This window comes from Capsicum annuum, chromosome 6 (genome assembly GCF_002878395.1).
Source record: "Capsicum annuum cultivar UCD-10X-F1 chromosome 6, UCD10Xv1.1, whole genome shotgun sequence".
Classification (NCBI taxonomy): Eukaryota; Viridiplantae; Streptophyta; class Magnoliopsida; order Solanales; family Solanaceae; genus Capsicum; species Capsicum annuum.
This window is the reverse complement of record NC_061116.1, coordinates 193,107,473-193,124,162: the sequence shown is the minus strand read 5'-3', so window position 1 is coordinate 193,124,162 and position 16,690 is coordinate 193,107,473. Positions and strand designations below refer to the sequence as shown.

General features: G+C 35.1%; 3 protein-coding genes across 3 annotated transcripts in view; all 3 read left to right on the top strand.

Moving 5' to 3' along the window:
- LOC107855831 (TMV resistance protein N) overlaps nucleotides 1-16,690 on the top strand; it is a gene marked incomplete in the record, with an annotated part of 108,589 nt that overhangs the window by 30,987 nt on the left and 60,912 nt on the right.
- Nucleotides 7,947-10,445, top strand: LOC124899295. Its single transcript, XM_047413668.1, has 2 exons — nucleotides 7,947-8,252; nucleotides 9,003-10,445. The coding sequence occupies exon 2, from the start codon at nucleotides 9,324-9,326 to the stop codon at nucleotides 10,008-10,010; it is 687 nt and encodes a 228-aa protein (XP_047269624.1). The 5' UTR covers nucleotides 7,947-8,252; nucleotides 9,003-9,323; the 3' UTR covers nucleotides 10,011-10,445.
- Nucleotides 12,115-13,944, top strand: LOC107855798 (TMV resistance protein N). Its single transcript, XM_016700798.2, has 3 exons — nucleotides 12,115-12,218; nucleotides 12,335-12,547; nucleotides 13,044-13,944. Exons 1-3 carry the CDS (start codon nucleotides 12,115-12,117, stop codon nucleotides 13,942-13,944), a joined length of 1,218 nt encoding a protein of 405 aa, XP_016556284.2.

The following is a 16,690-nucleotide window of genomic DNA, read 5'->3' as shown; positions in this document are numbered from 1 at the left end:
GATAAAACTTCTTTTAAAGTGATTGTCTTCTGCAACGTTAAAAACGTAATAATCAGGACCAAAGTCTTTTTCTACTCTAGCTCGTTTACTTCTTCTTAACTCAAAATCATCATTTTTATTATTATTTAAAGTAGAAGTAGAAGAACTAGGTATTGTCAAAATGTTTTCTTCGGTCCTTGGACCCCCACTATTTTTAATTAGAATAAAAAGGAAATTTATTTTTATGAAAAATAGCATCACCTGATTCTATTATCACGCTATCTTCAAGATTAAAAAATCTATAGGCTGTACTATTTGAAGCATAACCAAGAAAAGCACAAGTAGTAACTTTTTTACCCAACTTAGAGATTTTAGGATCCATTAACCTCACATAGGCTAAACAACTCCAAATTCTTAGATATCCCAAATTTGGCTTATGACATTTCCACAATTCAAAAGGAGTTAATTTGTTCTTTTTATTAGGCACACGATTCAACACATAACAAGCAGTCAAAAGAACTTCACCCCAAAAACTTAAAGGTGCACAAGACTCAATTAACATGGCATTAGTTAACTCAACCAAAGTTCTATTCTTCCTTTCCGCTACCCCGTTCGATGCAGGAGAATAAGGAGGAGTAGTTTCATCAATTATACCCAATGATCTTACAAAAGAATTGAACTCAAGTAACTCATATTCGCGGCCTCTATCACTTCTTATTCTTTTTATTTTTCTATTAAACCGATCTTCAACTTCATGGAGGAAAATTTTAAAATTCTCAAATGCATCACTTTTATTTTTCATTAAGTAAACATATGTAAACTTAGAAAAATAATCAATGAAAGTGATAAAATATCTATTTCCTCCACAAGTTAAAATTTTACCAAGTTCACAAATATCACTATGAACTAATTCTAATAAACCAATTTTTCTTTCAACATGGAAGGGAGGCCTTTTTGTGATTTTAGCTTTACTACAAGCTTCACATTTTTCAAAATTCTTTTTGATCATTGAAATTAATCCTAAACTACTCATGGTTCCCACGTAACGTTCATTTATATGACACAAACAAGCATACCAAAAATTAGTAGAAAAACACATATAAACAGAAGTAAATGTTTTATGCATTGCAACACTCAGTTTGAACATACCATCACATGCATACCCTTTTCCCACAAAAATATTATTTTTCACAATTATATACTAATCAGATTCAATAATCTGTTTGAAGCCTGCTTTATTAAGAAGAAAACTATACAATAATTTTTTCTTCATGGAAGGAGTATAAAGTACATCTTTTAAGATTAATACCCTTCCAGAAGTAAATCTCAACTCAGCATCCTCCACTCTAACTACTTGATTTGTGTGTGAATCTTCAAGCATGATGGTTTTGGGCTCCTTAAAATTTTTATAATTTTTAAACCATTCTTTGTCATAAAAGACATGACGGTTTGCACCAGAGTCAGCCCATCATCCATCAACATTCACCACCATATTTATGTCTGTTATTACCGCCATAAATGGATCTTCGGTAATGTTTGCCTAGATGTAGGTCCACGTTTTCGATATCTACAAGGTCGAGCAATATGCCCACTTTTGCCACAGACAAAGCACAGTCCCTTTTCTCGTACATGTTGATTTTTTGCTTGGATATTTCCACCATTATTATTATTGGATGTCTACCATTATTTTTCTTTAATATTTTCTTCTTAGGCTTCAAAGTAGTATTTTTATTATTTTCAAGGGTAGTATTATATGAAGATAAATTTACCTTCAATGTGATGTTGTTCTCTTCAGTTTGCATGAGTGCATCTTGGCCTCTAGCCGCATATTTTTTTGCTCTCACCTCCTCAGTTTCATACTTACTCTGCAAGACTTTTCAAATTTTCTTTGCACTACAAAATTATTCGATAGACTATTAAGTAAAAAATAATGACACTTGTAGGAGTCATTGTGTAATGCCTCGATTTTCTGAACCGGAATGCTACACGGTGTTTATGACCCCGAGGGACCACAAACTAACTCATAACTGATATTTGTACCTGTACACTGCATAATATATATACAATACGTGGAAAACATGAACATGTAGGCAATAAGGTTCAACTGAAGAGATATAATAACATTCATGGGGTAAAGAATACCCAAAACAACTGAATATAAAACTGAATACTGAATCTAATAACTAAATTTGACTAAATCTGAAAGCCTCTAAGTCTTGTCTGAATAAGGAGTTGAAGGAACATGTCTCCAACTAACTCCGTAAAACTAAATTGAAGAAATAAGTGAATAAATCAAATAATGTCGTCCTCGCATGAAGAGGACTTACTGCAACTCTGTATGCTGAATGCGAATGTTACTGCTGGTCTGGGCCTCGTGTCTCTGAACCTATGGTGTAACATGAAAAGAAAGCACCATAGCGCAAATGCGTTAGTACAATTGGAGTACTGAGTATACGAGTGAAGTAGTCTAATGCAAAGGGTTTACATGCATGAATAATGCTACTGACTGAATGATATGAACCTAAGAGTACAAATATGCATACATAGTAACTAAGATCGTGAGTACGAAATAGCTAAATCTGTACACTAATACATGGATAGAACCGTAATTCTGATAACATAGATGACTGTGTCTGACAGCCCTGAGATGACTGTATCTAACAGTCCTAGTATACTGATATCTGAAGAATTGTCTGAGTTCTTTTACTGAGACTGATACTAAAACTGTGGGAAGTAGTTGTTTAACCGACATGCCCCATGTATGCCATTATGGCTAAGTTGGGGTCCAATATTTGCCCCAACTAGAGGGGTGTCAATACCGTGCCACTGGTAAGGACAGTTGTGAGTGACCCTTATCTGGCAGGTACTCAATAGTGAGAACGGTGGGACCCTAAACTGACAGGTTAAGCCACCTCATCAACCCTAATCTGGCAGGTTAAGATGTCTCAACCTACGCTGGCTACGTAGTTCTGGAACACAAGGATGAATGCTAAGAATCACACCCTAAACTGATAGGGGAGTTCCCATCATTGGGTTCACTCGGTGCTAACTTCTACTCCCATCTGAAGGGACTGAACATGATTCGACTGACTGTACATAGGTTGAATAACTGACATACGTTGACTGACGGAGTAATACTATTATCTGAGAGTTAACTGAGATCATGAGATTTCTGATGTTTCCTGAGTCACATGACTGACTAATTTTTATAGATTATAGCTTGACCGAGTTTATCGTGACAACATGACATGGATCTAGGCACACAGCTATATTTTTCGGGTACGAATACCCCCAGGACTCGATAGAAGGAAACTGACACACATGACATGACTTGATCACAAGATTGGAGTCCATAATTCACTATATCATAAGTAGGGGATAGTATACTTCATGTATTTACTCAACACCTCAAACATGGTAGGGAAAGCATGGATATAATTCGCACACATAATTCATATTTTCATCATCATACATGCTTCATGCCATCACCATAAGAATAAATAAATAGCATGGACATTCATATTGAAGTGTATAGCTAACATGGACTTATCATTTAGATATCATGAAATCATGTACATATGAACTTCTAGCATCCTAGGCATTTTATCAAACATCTTACATGTATTCTCTAAGGCATAGGTGGATTTCATACTTGCATTATTTCAAACCACCCAAAGTTCATGATTTTCAACCAACAACCACATATATTCCATGAAAACATCCTTAGATATCATCTTGAAACTTAAACAACAATCATCATCAATACATATTCATATCACCACAAAAAGTTTACAAAATAACATTTAGAAGCATGATTCTTGAGCTCTATGAATGAATTGAATCCATAGATGAACACTACGCATACCTTAGAATGATAATCTGTGAAGATTATAGTGAATTAAGCTTGTAATTGGAAACCCCCAATTGAACCCTAGACTTGCTCTTGGGTGTTCTTGAGAGAAAATTGATGAAAACACAATATTTTGGTGAAAAATAAGTTTAATCCCGTGTTTAAGACAATATATAGGGTAGGAAAAATGTCCAAAATACCCTTTAAATGCGGAGGTTGAATGCTGAAAGCTGGGTACCCACCGGACTAGCAGGGCGGCGCCTTGCTCTCCCCCCTCTCTAAGTAAGGTGGTGCCTTGCTTAGAGAGGCTCTCTAAGATGGGCGGCGCCCCCTAATCGCAGAGAGCTACTGGTTTCAAATCCAAACATGCCCTAAACGGAGTCCAAAAATTCTGAAACTTACCCGGGATGTACTACAACCTTGCTCCATCACAATGCAACTTGAAAATCGAAAAATGAATGTCGGAAAGGTCGTCAAATAAATCCCCGAAGTTTGGAGGTCTAAAATGAGACTAAGTGTTGAACACTTATGAAAATTTGCTAAGTCTTGAGGCTTGTAAAGCCAAGAGAGTTGAATTCGGACGCAACAATTTTTGCGGGGTCTTACACATTGTTGTATTTTTCAACTTTCTCTTTAAGAGAGATAAGTTCGTTGTCAGTCATGGAAGAGTTATCTACTTTATTTGGGTTCTTCTCAGTTAACACATAAAAAACATTGAGAAGACTTAAGTAGAAAAACACTTTACCCTTCCACCTCTTGAAGTAGTACCGTTGAACCAGAATGGCTTGTTGAGATCTCCCATCTTGACATCCGCGGAATTTTCAGTTGTTGCCATATTGAATTCTCCTTAAAAATTGTTGGTGAAAATCTCAATAAATTGCAGTGATATTACAACTGATTTATAACTAAAAATTACAAATGAATAAAGAAAAATATTATTTCTTCTTATACGGCTGAGGCGCGAATATCTCGCTCTCTTTAAGGAGATTCAAGCCCACTGCGATAATTATTTCTCCGGTCCAGCAGTAATACTTATTGGCCTGTCCCCTCCAGGATACAACAGCCTACACAATATAACTAAATACCCTGGACTAGAATTGAGTTCAAAGCTCCACACAAATAACACCTCCCTTCAACTATTAAACTCTCTTTAATAATATATGAATTCTCAGTTTTATTTCTTGTTCTTTCGCGTTTCTCTGTATACTGCTCTTGCCATGCATGCCTTCTTGTTTATATTGAAGGAATGGTTGCAAAAAAGAATGTAATGAAATCATGAGAATTCACCAGACGACATTGTGGAAGTTAAAGATATTCCTATCTTTAGACACTGAATGGTGCTAAAACAGAATGATCCCATAAAGCAGCATAAGGGGTGCAACACTTAGTGCTACTTTTTAAAAAAGTTGTAAGGATAATGATAATAATATGATAATAATCAAAAAGGTACCCATCACATTGTAGTAGAGATTTAGAGGATTGCAAAATCAGGGCCTAAGATCATTCTTGAAATTTCTAATGGTTCATTTACACATGAGGTACTATATTCTTCTACTTCTTTGATATTATTATTGTGCATTTATGATTTTTGGTAGCATGCAATACTATATACTATTACGGTTAATCAATTAATTATCCATTTACCAATGTCTCTGTTCTTTTAGATAAATAGGCGTAAAGATGAAGATTCATGATGGAATAAATTGTGTCAGGTTATATTATTTAAAAGGTATTGTTCTATTTCTTCACGGCATATGCTTTTGTCCAATAACTGCAGTTTGATTATTTTGAAACTTAAAGAAGTGCCCTGTAAGAATGAAATTAATATGCATGAGTAACAGACAACCATTTAGGGAATACACTATAAATGATGATTTATTCTATATGTTTATTCTCACTATTAATTAACGATGTTCTTCACTCATTGTCATCTTTATTTATCGTGCTACTCTTACGTGTGCTTTTAATTTTACCCCAGCCCATATTTAATTCACTTCTTCATCGTTACCAGTGCATATATACAAAGCTTGCTCACGAGTCATAAAACGAGGGTGTTTACATACCATAGAAGATTCCAAACTTGATCATTGTTATCATTCTTTGATAGTGCATAATTTTTTAGATCATAGCCTTCTTGCCTTATGTGAGGGCTAAGATCCTACAGATACCAGCATGGCTTTTTTACAATCTCATTCGCCTTTGGTTCATCAGAATTCTATATAAAGTCTGACTTTAGGAATTAAATGTTAAGCCTAATTGCTTAAATTCATTATGTGTGTGTGTTGACTAATCAAATTAATTATCGTCATTTTTTACAGAAATTCAAAGTTGTGATTTTGCTTAAACATGAAGGAGGAAGCACTAATCAAGCCATGAGGGATAGCTGAAGGAATCTAATCCTTGTAAAAGGCCTTTCGAATAGATGATAATGCATGTTTTCCTTATCATATTCTCATCATTGAAGCCCTGTATCACCTTGTTGGGGTTCCGAGCATGAAGTACTAAAACAATATATTTTCTTAAAATTTTTGATGATTCAACTATAATATTAGGATATTGTTTAAGAACGTACGGAGGGACAAGACAATTCTTGAGGTTGGCCGACGACTATGTCAATTTCTGAGAAACTACAATATTTTTCCATCGGCCCCAGAAAGTGGATGTCATTTGATTTTTTGGTGCTATTTTATATGGTTAGGGTGGAATTTGAGAAAAGTGCATTTGAAAAGTCAGCAAAGTTGCCTCCTAAAAATTTTAAATAATTTCAACACTAACGGGTGTTTAATAGATTGTATAAGAATAATGCAAAATATGATGTATTAATAATGCTTGTTGTTGGACAATAAAATTTTTGAGGCCGAAAATAAATAATTCGAGACAAGAAAAATATTGTAACAATCAATTTATTTATTTCAATGCGAGTGTTACAATCTCTATGAATCCTCTGATTCGCCTTTTCAAATATAAATTCAAGGTCTTAATGCTTAATCTTGAATTTGAACTTGATTTGATGGACTTGAGAGATTTGATCTTGACTTATGCTTGAATTCAAGGGCTTTCAAATATAAATTCAAGGTCTTAATGCTTAATCTTGAATTTGAACTTGATTTGATGGACTTGAGAGATTTGATCTTGACTTATGCTTGAATTCAAGGGCTTTTGAGCTTGTTCTTGAATATTGCGGTCTTGATCTTGAATCTTGATGAACTTCAAGGGCTTTTGAGCTTGTTCTTGTTCTTGATCTTGAATCTTGATGAACTTCAAGGGCTTTTGAGCTTGTTCTTGTTCTTGAATATTGCGGTCTTGATCTTGAATCTTGATGAACTCATGCTACTTGTTAGAGTCCTGGGGCTTCTTTTTCTGAATTATGAGATCCCTATTTATAGTTGTGGAAAAGAGAGAGTCATGATGAAGATGGACTTTCTTTGACTAATCAGATTTGAGTGACGTGTCACCTTTTATGGGCCTTGATTTCATGGGTTTGCTGCATCATTTTGACATGTGGCATGATTCTATTGAATCCTTTCCTTGACTTGGCATGCCACGTCATTTGATGCGTAGCGCTTATTTGGGCCTCTAGAATATGATAATATTTTGGGCTTAGCAAAGTGGGCTCATCATTTGTAGCCCAAATTAATGGGTTAGCCCAATAAAAATTAAACTTTTATTAAATCCATATATGTTTGGACTTAAATAATTAATCCGCAATATTTATTTGGGACTAATATATTTTGAATTTAATATAATTCGAATTTCGTACGGATTTAAATTTAATAAAATTTCATTGTCCACACAATGCCTCCTACTTTGAGAGTTGTCGAGATCTTTCGGAGACTAGTCTCGAAGTATAAACTTGATATATTTTTTTTTTTTAATTACACAAATTTATGTGCAAATAAAATTATGATGGACCAAATTCGAACATAAAACATGTCATAATCATATGGGCCCTGTAAAATTGTAATATACATTTAGTATATTTTAATCCTTGGTGCTTGTGAAAGTGTAACACAAATATATTACTTTTTCTTTTGCCACTGAAATTGGAAAAACAAATAGCAGTATATTATAATTTTTGTTTTGGTATTTAATGCCATTAACGTGCACCACTCTTTCTTTCCTTTTTCTCTTTTTTTTTTTTATGGTCCCACAAACTTATCCTTTTTCAAAATAAATGACCTTATTCAATTTCCTTTTGAATTAGTAAAGACCTCCGCCGTCTTTAACCTTCATTGTGTTGGCAGTCCGTCTTTTATCAAAACTGGTAGATGCATTCTCCAAATTTATCAAGGATTAGGGAGTATACACTGACCAACAAATCCTATAAATACCCATATATTATTATTATTATTTTCATGCAAAGCATCAAATTGTTAACCTCGTGAGACTTCTCAGCAACAGTTTCTTGATAAATCAGAAACAGGTAATTACTTTCTTCTTCGTTTTATGCTTTTACTTTTTTTCTTGTTCTTTTCCTTTTTTTTTTTTGTTTTCTTTTCGTGGACTTGAAACAAATAGCAATATACAACAATTGCATTGCTTGAAAACGGTGTCCGTCGGCATAAGGTGTTCGAGGCTTCGTCACCTCAAGACCCAACTAATTTTGCTGAAGAAGGTGGACGTCGGCTTAAGGTGTGCGAGGCTTCGTCACCTCAAGACCCGACCAATTTTGCTTGAAGCCGGTCCCTTTACATAACAAATCCATCAGAATGTCAGCTTAAGTGCAAAGGGACAAATCTTGTCTACCTTAAGGCATGGAAATTTCGATATTCTTTTAAGGATAATCCCATGATAAGGTGCAAAGAGACAAATTTTGTCCACCTTAAGGCATAGAACTAAAGGATAAACCCGTAAGCGGCCCGCTTAAGGTGCAAAGGGATAAATTTTGTCTACCTTAAGGCATGGAAATTTTGAGATCCTTTTAAGGATAAACCCGTAAGCGGCCAGCTTAAGGTGCGAGAGTTTAACTTCGCCTCCGTCACCTTAAGACCCAACCAATTTTGCTTGAAGTATACGTGACTATATTTCACTTAAGCCAAAAAAAAAATGAAGGACCCCTTTATTTATTTATTTATTTATTTATTTATTTATTTATTTATTTATTGATTGATTGAAGGTATCTTTTCTCTAAATCTTGACTCTGTGTTTGACCAAGATTCTTTTGTTTATACAGCTTGCAGAAATGGTCCACTTTAGAGATTACATATCTCCATCCTCTAAAAACAAGTATCTTCTAATTGAGGCTAATAACGGCACGATTTTAACTAGGCTATTGACTGAAACTCCAACAACAGGCAAATGTGCAGACCCGTGGCCACCCTTGCAAAATTCTCTCCATATGTCAGTTTGAACTTCGGAACATGACATTGGTGTTAAAACATCGATTAAAGTATGGCTTCTTCAAACTCCCAACTAACGTCAATTGAATATTGCGACCACCCTTCCTTGCTTAGGACATCGAATACTCAAAGGAGATATATGTTGGGGAAACACTATGGAGGTAGCTGGTGAATATCGTCATACTCAAGGATATTGGGAATGGGCTGAGGACATCTTGGCAGGAAGTGCACAAACCTTGAAGGCAGCAAAAATATATGATGCCGTTTATGCTTCATTGTTTACATATGACCGAAACCCAAACATATTACAGGCATTCCTTGAGGCTTGGTGTCCAACTACTAATACATTGCTTACTTCCGCTGGAGAGCTATCCATATCCCTTTGGGACTTATACAAGATCGGAGGTCTGTCCATCAGAGGTCTTCCTTATGAAGAAGTAGTGCCTAACGCAATTGAGCTTACAGATGTTGATGAAAAGCATGAGAGATTTATCCCTTGTTCTTGTGAATTCTTGTTTGTAGCTTTCCAACATCTTCAAGAAGGAGAAGCTTCTAATCCGAGAGTTCCTCTAAGCAAGTGGATAAAGTTTTGGTGCAAGAGGATATTAAGATACAAGTCAGCTCCACTGAGGAAAGAGAAAAAATCAGCTTGTTTGAAGTCAACCCATAACCCAACAGGGACTATTCGGAAAGCAGCGAAATGGTTAAGTTCAGATGATGCTACGTTTTCCAAACTTGGAGTGAAATATGAACATAGGACTGACACATATTTGGCGGCATTTATATCATGTTGGTTGTGCACCTTTGTCCATTTACAGCTCAGCTGTAGAGTGGTGTCTTAAACCTCTAAGGCATATACTGGACTATGCCAGAAAAAGGTTTCAGAAGCTCTCAGTAGTCCGAGAGGAAATAGGTTCACTGGCAAAGTACAAGAGTAGATGGAGAATTGCCCCAGCATGCGTTTGGTGGAAAATTTGGAAGAAAAGAAACTCCAAATATTTTAAGACTATAGAGGATGATGTACAGAAGATCAAGTTGAACTTCATCTTACTGTTATGTTTTTGGTGTAATGAGATTTACTTTGTGATGAGATTTACTCTAATGATATTATCTCTGTCATTCATATTTTAGACTCGCTAGAGATAGAGAATAGTAGATTTTCGGAGCTTTCATGCAAATATAGTTTCAGTACTACCTAAATACCATTTTGGTTCATTGATGTAATATACAGTTGCCAATGCAAAGAAAAAAAGAATTAATCTGATATTTTCTGCTGCTCTCCATGCTCCAAAGGGGTTGTATGGTGCACTTTGTTAGATGTTAAGTTCTTTATCTAGAAGAATAGGGATCAATTCCCATTTAATACTTCCCTTTTTTCCTCCTTATCTAATATTGCACCATGTTCCATAAATCCTAAATCTTCCTATGGTCCTATCTAAACTGTTTCTTTGACGGGTAACCGATTGTTTGGTACTTCTGTTTATTGTTGCACTAGGATGACTTGGCTGCGAGCGACTTATTTGGGAGATACGGTGGTGGAGCAGTTATGCACTGGAAGGGAGACCATCTTTCAGACTTGCTAAAAATTGAAGTTGCTTAAGAATGACATAAGGGTGTGGAATAAGAAAGTGTTGGGAGGTTAGAGGAGAAAATAAGGGACATTATAAATGAAGTGTGGGAGCTAGAAATAATAGAGGTGGTGGGAGTAAGATGAAAGAGAAGGAGAAGAAAGAAGTTCAGAAAGAATAGAGATGGGAAGGGAGTTAGATGAGAGAGAACCGGAGAAAAAAGAAGTTCTAAGAGGGTAGCTAGCTTCTTTGACTTTGGCTCAAGAGACTAGTTGGAGACAAAAATCAAGAGCGTTGTGGTTGGAAGAGGGGGGTATTCTAATGCTGAGTTTTTCCATAGGGTAGCAGTTGCAAATAGGAGTAGGATTGATAGTCTGTGGAGGTTGGGGACGAGACTTAATAGGGAGAGGCGGAAGTGGAGGGAACAATTGTTTGTTTCTACGAACGGTTTTTCATAGAGGAAGTTGAGTGGAGGCCAAATTTGGGTGGGATAAAGTTCAGTCAGATTGGAGGGGAGAATAGTGGGTGGCTAGAGAGGAGAAGGTGGTAGAGTATTGCGTGGGTGACAGGGCTCCATGGTTGGATAGCTTCACTTTGGCTTTCTTTCAACATTGTTGGAGCACAATCAAGTAAGATATTATGAGTACTATTGATGAGTTCTAGGAGGGGTGAATTGGAAAGAAGCTTAGATGATTCTTTTATTGTCATTATCACTTAGAAGGAAGGAGCTACTGGCATTGGGATCACATATCTATTAGTCTAGTGGGGAACATCTACCGGATTATTTCCAAGTTGCTTTTTAATAAACTTAAGAGAGTTCTGGATGAGACTATCTTTTTTCGCAAAATGTATTTGTCAAAGGAAGACAGATTTTGGATACAACTTTAGTAACTAATGAAGTAGTAGATTCGAGGAAGAAACAAGGGGAGCCAGGTGTGTTGGGCAAGCTGGATATCGAGAAGGCTAATGATCATGTTAATAGGAAATTCCTAGATTTCAAGTTGTTGAAGATGAGTTTTGGTAAGAAATAGAGGAAGTGAATCAATTTTTGCTTCTCTTTAGTGAGATATTCGGTGTTGGTGAACGGCAATCCCTGTGGTTTCCTTGGTAGTTCAAGGAGTTTGAGGCAGGGAGATCCTTTATCTCCTATGCTCTTTATCTTGGTGATGGAAACTTTGAGCAGAATGATGGACAAAACAATTTTACAACAGTTTGAGGCAGACGGTACTTTGTGTTTTGTGATGCTGATGTACTCAGTTGGACTTTCCGGGGCAAGTCTTGGTTCCCGGTGGTGTCATACTGAAAATCAAACTTAGAAAATATGCGATCATACTTTAGGTATAATGGATAATATTGACTGGTTTTCCCAAGTTATGCAATGAAGGGTAGGGGTTCCCCTACCTGCTATCTGGAATTACCTCTAGGCTCTTCGAACACGGATATTGGTGTTTGGAATTCGGCCGTTCATAGGGTAGAGAAGAGGTTAGCAGATTGGCAGAAAAAATACTTGTCTAAAGGAGGCAAGAAAGTGCTTATTAAGACATTGAGTATCCTTACTTATTGCATGTCCTTGTTCAATGCACCTACCTTCGTGATAGGCAAGTTGAAAGGTTTCAAAAAAATCTCCTTTCGAATGTGGCGGATGGGACAAAGAAATTTCATTTCATTCATTGGAAGACCGTGGCATATCCTAAAATGTGGGGAGGACTAGGGGTTACGAATTTGAAGGTTTTTAATAAAACACTTTTGGGTGGCATAGAGAAGACAACTACTCCAGCTAAGATATTTGACAAGATAGTTGTCAATTTGAGGTGTTGCTCCTTGTTGACTTAGTGAAATTTTAATGTTGCATTTTCTGGGACATGGGTAATGCCTTTTGCTTTTATCAATTATCATCAGTGTTGTCAAAACGAAAAGCACAAAAAAGGTTTAAGGTCTGCTGGGCTTTAAGCGCAAATAAAAGCATGGGCTTAATAAAAAAAGGCGCAAAGCAGAAATTGTACAAATATTTATGTTAGTTGAAGACTAATAATTATATCATGAATGACAAATATATGAGCAAAGAAATTGAAAAACAATTACGATAAAGTGAAATATCAATTGTATAGTGTCGCCTCTTCAGAAGAGACCCATTAGCAAGGAAAAGTATGCCTTAAAAACTTGATGACGAGAGTGAAGTGCACGTAAAAGCGAGGTGAAGCGCTCAACACGTTTTGAGTCTTGCTTTAGGGCTTAAGCATGCCTTTGATAGCACTGATTATCATGGTTCAAATATTTCATTGTTCTGATATATTTTATTTGATGCAGGGAAAGAGAAGAATTTTTTGAGGAAATTCTTGACAAGATTTCTGTTGTTCCAAGTATTGCAAAATATCACGTGGGAATCAAACCTCGTATAGAGAAAGTAAAATCATTGTTGAATGTTGAATCTGGCGGTGTTTATTTTGTCGGGTTATGGGGGTTGGGTGGTGTAGGGAAGACAACCATTGCAAGTGGAATTTTTGATGAGATCTCTTCTCAATTTGAAGGATCTTGTTTTCTTGCAAATGTTTGGAGTGTCTTAAAAAAGAGTGAGCTGGAAGTCCTACAACATTTGCAACAGAAGCTTCTTTCACAGATCTTGAAGAAAGACTCCGTGAATGTACCAAATTTTGCCACAGGAGACGAAATGATAAGCCAAATGCTTCGCTTCAAGAAGGTTCTAATTGTTCTTGATGATATGGATGACAGCCAGCAACTGGAATATTTAGTTGGAAAGCGTGATTGGTTTGGTGATGGCACTAAGGTCATTACAACAACTAGAAACTTGGATTTACTTAGCAAGCATGATGTGCTATATCGTGTTCCAGAACTGACTAACCATGAGGCTTTAGAACTTTTTAGTTGGCACGCCTTTCAACAAGGAACTCCGGTTGAAGGCTTTGAAGAGCTCTCGTGTTGTGTAGTAGATTATGCTAAAGGCTTACCCTTAGCTCTAGGGGTATTGGGTTCTTTTCTCTACAAACAAGGTACAGAAGAGCACATAAATGCCTTATATAGAGGCAAAGATTTCAGAGATGGGAAGATTGTTAGGTTACTCAGCTTAAGTCTAGATGCATTAGATGACGACTACAAGAATATGTTTCTTCATATTGCATGCTTCCTTAGAGGAAAAAGGAAAGAAGATGTGGTTACTGTGCTGGATGAGTTGGTCGATAGTAGGGATTGATTGGTAATGGTTGATGATGGTTGTGGTGTTGATGACGGTGAATATAATTAGAATAATAGAGGTAGTAAGTGTAGTAGCGGTTGACAATAGTGGTTGGTAGCAATATCTGTTGTCAATGGTGGTTGTGGTGGTGGAGGTGGGTGGTGGTTGACAATGGTGGCGGTGGCAGAGGTGGTTAGTGGTGGTGATGGATGATTATGAATAGAGTGGCGGTGAATATTATTCAACACCAAAATTCCTTTTCAGACATATTAAGACTTAATTCTAGATCTGAATGATTAAGACTTATTAAGAGCTAAAATCTTAATAAAAAATAAAATGCACTTAATGGTCTGAAATCTGAATCGTTCAGATTCAGACCTTCATTCAGTGCAAACAAAATGAGCCTTTAGAGTTAATCAATGTTGAAAAAAAGACTAAATTAGCTCTGGATATGCTGCTGGGATTCTGAAGGGATCACTTGAGAAATAGTTTAATGTAACTCGAAATGCCTCTTATTTGTTACTAGAGCTTAATAATTCGAATATGGTTAGATTAACAATTTTATTTCACTGCTACGAAGCATTCGGTTTAAATGTTGGAAATGATTAGACAAAAATAACATTTACTCAGAATCATAGAATTAATAAGATCAATTTTGAAATTAAATTATAAGTACATGGCAATTAATAGGTTTAGAAAATATAAGAGTTAATCAGATAACTAAAACTTCAAATTAGATGAATATACCAATATAATGGTTACATTTTAAATCGCATATTATTCTTGAGACTGTAGTCTCATTATTTTGTAGTAACCTATTCAAAATACAGTAGCTGGTACTGATCTTCAACGGGTAATCTAATAGTATAACAATTCTTCAAACTAAAGCATAATAGTTCTTCTTCCTTGTTAAATAGTATTACAATTAAGGATTTAATTAATATGAAAGGTAGCAGTAAGTGTTTCAGAAATTTAAACACAGTTCTTTAGGCATCACCAAAGTTTGTGATAGGGTAGTAAGCATTTCTCCATCCTTAACCTAAGGTTTTGGGTTCGTTCCTTTAGGAATAGAGTTGTATTTGAGAGACAACGATTTACCCACAAAGTGGGACTTTTCGGTGCAAATCGTGATTAGTGAGACTCCAAAGCGAGTATGAGACACGGGATGGTAAAACAAAACAAAAAATAGTAGGTTAGCAGAATTTACATTAAGGAGTTGTCTTTTTGTTGATGGCGATGATTCAGAGTTGAACTTGAAGCTTCGATGTGAACAAGGCTTTAATGTTTAGATTTCTCTTATGTTTTAGAATCTTCAGCTTATAATACATATAAAATTAACTAATGTAGTTTCAAAAAAGAATGATAAAATTAATGTAACCTTTAACGGGACGTTTGGTAGGGTGTATTATTAGAAATAGTTCATGTAGTAAGTGTGGTATTATTTAGTGCTACTAGATTAGTGTACGTGCATTGCACGTGTATTAAAATATTAATTAAGATAAACGTATATAAAAAATATTAATTCTATATACGTTATGAAGCATTATTTTTATTATTATAAATTTTTTGGATATTTTAGATGATTATAAATCTATAACATGTTACGGGGCGTGAGTTCTGATAAGAAAAAAGTTATTTATGTATTTAAACTATATAATTTATATAACATTTGATGGGTGCATACGAAGATATTGATGTATTGACGATTAATTCAAATATAAATATTTTATATATTTGTATTCTATGTAAAATGTAGTTTTCCTTAAAACAATTTCTATACATAGTTTATTTTCATCACCATTCTCTGAAATTCATTTTCTATATATAATTTCTTAGATAATTATAATTTGATCTATAATATTCTATTCCCATTGTTTAATTATATGGCACATTTTTATTTTTTTTAAATCTAAACTAACTTGACATTGTGTATTTAGTTACAATAACCATAGTCTATTTCATTCCTAATGAGATGATTTATAACAACAGATAACATATAATTTAATTAAAAACATAAATGGTAACAATTTTAAAAACTTTTTTTGATAGGGAATGCTTCCTCTTAAATGAATCTTACGTGGTATACATTTAGAGTTTGACTTTAGTATGAATATCGAGTACTGAAAAGGAGAAACAGATCTTGAAGAGAATTACGTGTTCATGGAAATTCAATTATTTTTTACCTATACCCTATATTTAAATTTAGAAATATGTCATCTTCTTGAGATTAACTATAAATGAAAGTGAATGATATAAATTTGAGATAATGTAAGCAAAAATTTTGGTTATAAACATGCATTTTAAAGATGAAAAAAATAAAAATATGGCCCACAATCTGCAAAGGCCCAACAATTTTTAAAAAGAAAAAGATAAATGAAAATCAAATAGAAAAGTAAATAAATATTATTTGTACCTTGCCTGAACTCCAGAAGATAATGTTGCTTCTCACGAATATTATCCTTGTTTTCTCCGTCTACTTAAAGTTTTCCTTACAACACCTAGGATCTCCTAGTTACTATCCGTCAATAGCATTAAGAACATCTACTGTATTGCCTACATTATACGTTTACATCAAACATAATAAAGGCTTAGGCCATCTATCTTTAGCTTTTACATGCTGCTTTGTCTTTCTTCAAAGCATCTATGATTTCTTTCTCTCCAATAGTCCACTAGATGCAAGCTAGGATAATTCTTCATCTCTCCTCTTTTTTTGCTGCATTGCCATCTCTATTCCAGCACTTTAACACTTCTGTAATTCTTTCAG